General features: G+C 48.0%; 1 protein-coding gene across 1 annotated transcript; it reads left to right on the top strand.

Moving 5' to 3' along the window:
- Positions 1-2,989: 2,989 nt before the first annotated feature.
- LOC140460208 (uncharacterized) lies at positions 2,990-6,546 on the top strand. The gene is made up of 2 exons (XM_072554627.1): positions 2,990-3,133; positions 3,492-6,546. The coding sequence occupies exon 2, from the start codon at positions 3,779-3,781 to the stop codon at positions 4,538-4,540; it is 762 nt and encodes a 253-aa protein (XP_072410728.1). The 5' UTR covers positions 2,990-3,133; positions 3,492-3,778; the 3' UTR covers positions 4,541-6,546.
- The last annotated feature ends 829 nt before the right edge of the window (positions 6,547-7,375 follow it).

The raw sequence follows: 7,375 nt of genomic DNA, 5'->3' as shown, positions 1-7,375 counted from the left end.
TTTTTTCACAGTTGAGTGGTGAACTTAGAGAGGTTCATAAAATCATGAGGGGCGAATGGCAGGTGTCTTTTCTCTAGGTGAGGGATTTCAAGACTCGGGGACATATTGTTAAGGTGAAAAGGGCAAACTTTTTTAAAAGACATGAGGGAAAGTCTTTTTACACAGAGATTAGTTCGTACGTGCATTGACCCTCCAGAGGAAGCTGTAGATGCGGGTACAGTTACAATATTTAAAAGACATTTGGGTAAGTGCATGAATAGGCAAGGTGTGTAAGGGTATGGGCCAAACGCAGGCAGGTGGGGCTACTTTAGTTTGGGATTATGGCCGGCATGGACTGGTTGGACCGAAAGGTCTGTTTCTGTGCTGCATGACTGTGACAGTGATGGAGAAACTCAAGTGTCGCAGTACCTGTGGAGAGAGAGGAACAGAGTTGACATTTTGAGTCAATTTTTAAAATTATAAACACTGCACTCTTTTTGTGCTTTGACAGTGCAGACATTGACTCAAGCCTCATCCACTTTCCCTGTTGTAATCCGAGGTCACCTTCAATGCTAAGCACTATATCTCCAATTTTGGTATCATCTGCAAACTTACTAACTATACCTTCTATGTTCATACCCAAATCTTTTATATAAATGACGAAAAGTAACGGACCCAGCACCAATCCTGGTGGCATTCCACTGGTCACAGGCCTCCACTCTGAAAAGCAACCTTCCACCACCACCCTCTGTCCTCTACCTTTGAGCCAGTTCTGTATCCAAATGGCTAGTTCTCACTGTATTCCATGAGATCTAACCTTGCTAACCAGTCTCCCATGGGGAACCTTGTCGAACACCTTACTGAAGTCTGTCTGGATCACATCCACTGCTCTATCCTCATCAATCCTCTTTGTTACTTCTTCAAAAAACTTAAGTCAAATCAGTGAGACATGACTTTCCACGCACAAAGTCACGTTGACTATCCCTAATCACTCCCTGCCTTTCCAAATACATGTACATCCTGTCCCTCAGGATTTCCTCCAACAAGTTGCCCACCACCGAGGTCAGGCTCCGTAGTTCCCTGGCTTGTCCTTACCCCCCTTCCTTAACAATGGCACCACGTTAGCCAACCTCCAGTCTTCCAGCACCTCCCTGTAACTATTAATGATACAATTATCTTAGCGAGGGGCCCATCAATCACTTCCCTAGCTACCCAGAGTTCTAGGGTAACCTGATAAGGTCCGAGGGATTTCTCCACCTTTATGCATTAAGACATCCAGCACCATTTCCTCTGTAATATGGACATTTTTAAAGATGCCACCATCTATAACCCTGCATTGTGTTTCTTCCATGTGTATTCTCCACAGCAAGCACTGATGTAAAATACTCATTTAGTACTTCCACCATCTCCTGCGGCTCCACACAAAGGCTGCATTTGTATCCTGAAACATGAAGCTGCCAGTCCTTTCCATCCCTGAGCCACGTTTCTGTAATTACTATGATATCCCAGTCCCATTCCTAACCATGCCCTGAGTTCCCCGTTAGGCCTCTTGCATTGAAGTACACGCAGTTTATCAGTCCAGCCTTGTTCTCTGCTTTGTCCCTGCCTGCTCTGACTATTTGACTTGCTTCTTTTCTCTACTGTACCATTCTCAGATTTGATGTCTTTCCTCACTATCTTCTGGGTCCTACCACCACCACCATCTACTCTATCCTCCTGTTCCTACCCTCACTAAATCGTAGCACCAGGAATAATCCAGATATTACTACCTTCAAGGACCTCCTTTTAAATTCCTGCCTAACTTTCTATATTCTCCCTTTAGAGTCTCATCCTTTTCCCTTCTTATGTTGTTGCTTCCAATAACCTCCTGCTGGTCCCTCTCCTCTTTGAGACCATTCTGCACCCTTTCTGAGACATCCTTGATCCTGGCACCAGGGAGGTAACGTACCATTCTTGTTTTTTGCTGCTGACTAGAAAGCCCCCTAACACAATCGATCACTTGGAATCTGACATACCCCTCATTCCACTCGAGGCTGTCTTGATACCAGAAACTTGGCTGTTCATGCTACATTCCCCTGAGCGTCCATCACCCCCTAAATCTTCCAAAACGTGTTTGAAATGGGGATAGCCACAGAAGACTCCTGCACTACCTGCCTACTTCTCCCATCTTCCCTGGAGTTAAGTCATCTACCTGACTGTATCTGCAGCTTTTCTCCTTTCCTCTGACTGCCATCCATCACGTCCCCTTGCTCTTGTAAATTCCTCATTGCCTCTAACTGTTGCTCCAACTGATCCGCTCAATCTGATAGGATTCACAATCAAAGTCATTTATTGCAGACTTAATCCTCAGTAACACGTAACCTCTCTCTAAATTCCAACGAGAAGACCCTACCACTCTACTGAAGGACGTTTTTGTTCCTTCACAATCTATAGACTGAGGAAATAGCACCGTCTTATTGCTGAAAAATACACTTACCCCAGGCTAATTTCATAATTATTGTTTATATTGTTACAATTTAAATCAAGAGAGAGATCTCAATAGAACATATAATCAGGAAAAGAACCCACTCTTACTCAATGTTGTGTAGAAACGTGAAGAGATAAGTTTAAAAATTCCTAGAGTGTTGCTGGACCAAAGTCCTAGATCTCACAGTGGATTGACCTGCAGCACATGAACTACACCACCTCATGGGCAATAAGAAATGGTCAATAAATGCTGGCACAATTTGCGCATGCTCCAGATCACAATGGGTGCCGGGGCGGGGTCCAGTTGATTGACGGCACGTCCTGGCCGATAGGAAGAGGGGATGACCCTCTAACCCCGCCCTCCGCGGGCGAGTGTGATCCCCTAACCAATCAGAGCGAGGGGCCGTACCAGGTTGACTGACCGCCGTTGCGGACCAATAGGAAGCAGGGGACGCCGCCGGCGGACCAACCTCCCGGCCCCCTAACCAATGGTGAACGGGGAGGGGGGGCGGGCCCCGGGCGCGTGCCCGTGACTCGGGCCTGGCGCACGCGCAGTATCGCGGTGACCACGCAGCCCTCGGGAGTGCGGCTGCTTGAAGGAGAAAAGGAGACGGTGGATGGCGAGAGGAAGCCGAGCCGAGGATTGACAGGAGGGCGACCGTGAGGATTTCGTAAATGTTTGAGGCAGGTGTGTAGATGTGGTTCAGACGCTCACTTTCCCCTATTCGGACCTTCCCGGTGGGTCGGCTGCGGGCCTTGTGCGGGGCTGGGCCCAGGCTGAAGCGTCGCCATCTTTGTCGGGGGCGCTGTTCAACAGAGCGTTTGCTGGGCCGCCATCTTTGTAGGGGGCAAAGTGCACTGTGGGGGCTGGTGGATTCCCAAAGTGCAAACTCAAGTGAGGGCAAATGTTCAAGGTGGACTGTCCTTGGGACCAATTTGCGGATGTTTGCGAACAAGTGAACAAAAAAAAAACTTGCTGCTGCTAAACTTTAAATGCTCAAGTGTTGTTATTCCTGGACAGATGACTTTTGTTTGTTTTTGAAAAGGAACAACCTGTACACGGAAAATTCAAATCGAACTTCACATCCAGACCTGACAGAGTCGGTCCATTCACCTGGACCCAATAATCTTGGGAAAACTCCGGAAGTAGAAACATCCTTCTGGTTCTTCTCGGAGAAAACCAGCGCATCAGGCAAATCGTCGATACGCTCACACCCAACCCTGACGGTGAAAAGAACTTTCAACAGTCGCACGGCCTAAGAAAATCATCACAGCACTTACACTGCGGAAGAACCGCTGCATTGTAGACGAGTGTTCAATTCGATTACCTAACATGGAAAGACAAAAGGACACAGGCGCGACAGAGAAACCGTGGAAATGTGGGGACTGTGGGAAGGGATTCAGTTACCCGTCCAAGCTGGAAGCTCATCGACGGAGTCACACCGGGGAGAGGCCGTTCACCTGCTCCGACTGCGGGAAGGGATTCACTCAGCTCTCCACTCTGCTGTCACATCAGCGGGTTCACACTGGGGCTCGACCGTTCACCTGCTCTGTGTGTGGGAAGGGTTTCGCCAAGTCATCCACCCTCACTGAGCACCAGCGAGTTCACACCGGGGAGAGGCCGTTCAGTTGCTCTCACTGCGGCAAGAGATTCGGACGATCGTCCAACCTGACTGAGCATCTCCGCATTCACACAGGGGACAGGCCGTTCACCTGCCCTGTGTGCGGTAAAGGATTCACCTGTTTGACCAACCTGACGTCACACCAACTTATTCACACCAATAAGCGACCCTTTCAATGTTCTGACTGTGACTCCAGCTTTAAAAGCACCAGGGACCTGCTGACTCACCAACGCAGTCACACTGGGGAGAAGCCCTTCATCTGCTCCGAGTGTGGGAAGGGATTCACTCACACATCCAACCTGCTGGCTCACCAGCGACGCCACACTGGAGAGAGGCCGTTCAGCTGCTCCAAGTGTGAAAAACGGTTTCGCCGCTCGTCTGACGTGCTGAGTCACCAGCGGGCTCACATGGGCAGGATGCGTTCGGCTGCGCTGTTTGTGGGAGGGGAGTCGCTGAGTCAGCCCACCTCCTGACCTACCCGTGAATTCGGAAGCTATTATCCTGCTCCGTGCATGGGAACGGATCCACTGATTCATCCAACCCACCAGAGTATTCACACCGGGGACACAGTGCTCCTGCTCTGACTGTGGGAGAGAATTTACTTAATTGATGTACCAGCGAGTTCACACTGAAGGGAGACGCTTCACTTGCTCATTGTTTTGGATGGGATTCACTCAGTCATCGCACCTGAGACACTAGCATGTTCACGATTTAAAAAAAAAGACAAACAGCGATTTGCACTTTGCTCTTAGTCACATCCAGGACTGAATTATCTTAGAATCCCAACAGTGTGGAAGCAGGCCATTTGGCCCATCGAGTCCACACTGACCTTCCAAAGAGCATCCCACCAGACCCATCCCATGTCACTAACCCTGCATTTCCTATGGGTAATACACCTAACCTTCACGTCCGTGGATACTGTGGGCAATTTAGCCTGGCCAATCCACCCTAACCTGCACATCCCTGGGTACTATGGGCAATTTAGCCTGGCCAATCCACCTTAACCTGCACATCCCTGGGTACTATGGGCAATTTAGCACGGCCAATCCACCTTAATTCGCACATCTATGGACTGTGGGAGGAAACCCACGCAGACATGGGGAGATGTGCAAACTGCACATAGACAGTCGCCCGAGGCCGGAATCGAATCTGGGTCTCTAGCGTCGTGAGGCAGCGGTACTAATCACTGAGCCAATGTGCTGCCCAATTGAGCCACATGCTGTTATTATTATTGGGGTTTTATTTCTGCTGTTTTGAATGAACTCCAGCCCCAGGTGCAGGAGTTAGGTTTCTGGATAAAGTTTCCTCACCTCATTTTTGTGTTAAATACAGTGTGCCTCTTCTTTCTCCTAAGGTCTCTAAAAGCTGTCCATATCCGAATGCAGACACGATCTCTGCTTGGGATGATAAGTGACAAGTAACATTTGTGCCACGCAAATGCCTGGCAGTGACCATCTATGACAAGAGACAATCTGACCATTGCGTGCAAAGGCACGAGGGTTATGACCTTGCTGAATTCCCCCACTGTTGAGATGTCAGGAATTCCCATTGACCAGACATTAAAACTGGACTTGCCATAGATGTACGGGAGCTGGTCAGAGGCTGGGCGTCCTGCAGTGAGTAACTTACTGGTTCTCCACAGCTCGTCCGCGATCTACAAGGCGTATTTCAGGAGTGTAATGGAACACTCTTCACTTTTCTGCACGTATGCAGCTCCATCAACACTGAAGAGACTTGTACCATGTAGGACAAAATGTCTTGCTTGATTGGCACCCACACCCCATTCTCTCCACTGGCACACAACAGCAGCAGTGTGTGCAAGATGCACTGCCTAAATTCCCCAAGGCTCCTTAAACAGCACTTTCCAAACCCACAGTGACAATTACCTGGAAGGACACAGTCATCCAGTACGCCACCTGCAAGTTCCCCCTCCAAGCCACTCCCCATGCTTCAGTGTTGCTGGGTCAAAGACCTGGAGCTCCTTCCTGATTAGCATTATGGGTTAATACACACTCCAGAATTGACTACGACAGTTCAAAAAGACAGCTCGCCATCGTTTTCTGATGAGCCAGAAACGGACCTCTCGAAATTTCAATTTGATGTTGATCTCGCTGTTTGCGCATCTTCACTGCAGTCATGACATTATATTCCTCACTGTGTTCTATGACTCTAATGCATTTTGTATGGTGCAGTCTACCTGTACTGCACACAAAACAAAACTTTACACTGTACCTAGGTACATGTGATAACAATAAATCAAACAAACAAAAATGCTGACCCAGCCAATGAAGCCCATATATAACGAGTGAACTTTTTAAAAAAAAAAGTTGTTGAATCCATTGAAATGGAAAAGGCGCGCTGAGGAAATTTTAAGAAAAGTCTGGAGGTAACTAAAGAGACTGAGTTGCTGGTTTTCCAAGATAACTGGTAGGAGAAAGTGAGGACTGCAGATGCTGGAGATCAGAGCTGAAAATGTGTTGCTGGAAAAGCGCAGCAGGTCAGGCAGCATCCAAGGAGCAGGAGAATCGACGTTTCGGGCATGAGCCCTTCTTCAGGAAGAAGGGCTTATGCCCGAAACGTTGATTCTCCTGCTCCTTGGATGCTGCCCGACCTGCTGCGCTTTTCCAGCAACACATTTTCAGCTCAAGATAACTGGTAGACTGTGTGCCATCCAGCCTGGACTAAGCAGATTCTGCAGAGGGTGGTGCCGCCCGTGCAACTCCGATCGGATGTGTGCCGTTGTTGGCCGGAGATCAGGCCGGTTCCGAGAAGGGGAGGAGCTTAAATTTCTACTGAGGTCCTAGAGACATACAGCGCAGGAACAGACCCTTTGGTCCAACTCGTCCGTGCCAACCAGACATCCTGAATTAATCTAGCCAGCATTTGGTCCATATCCCTTTAAACCCTGAGGAAGACACCGTTTCAAGGACCTCGTGACTGACAGTGCTGACTAAAATCTGAATGGACTGTTGGGCCAATACATTGACTCTGTTGTATCTGCCATTCAATAGGTAATTTAGTTTGTAGCTGACCACGATTTGCCTGTTAATGTGTTTACCAGATGCTAATTCTTAGTGTTTTTTTTTAATTGAGGGATATTTAGTGTTTGCCTTATTGGTTCTTGTGTATAGTTAAAAAGAAACACATTGGTTTAAACCATCTTGTAGCTGCTTTATCATATTTAATAGTAAATAGTCTGGATTTCACATTTGTCTGTGTTAAAAGATGCTATTGATATTTACCAGGATCATAATACTGTGTAAGAATCTGGATGATGCTGCCGATCAGGAACCAGCTCAAATTGCAGG

This window comes from Chiloscyllium punctatum, chromosome 36 (assembly GCF_047496795.1).
Source record: "Chiloscyllium punctatum isolate Juve2018m chromosome 36, sChiPun1.3, whole genome shotgun sequence".
Lineage (NCBI taxonomy): Eukaryota > Metazoa > Chordata > Chondrichthyes > Orectolobiformes > Hemiscylliidae > Chiloscyllium > Chiloscyllium punctatum.
This window is presented reverse-complemented; position numbering and strand designations above follow the sequence as displayed.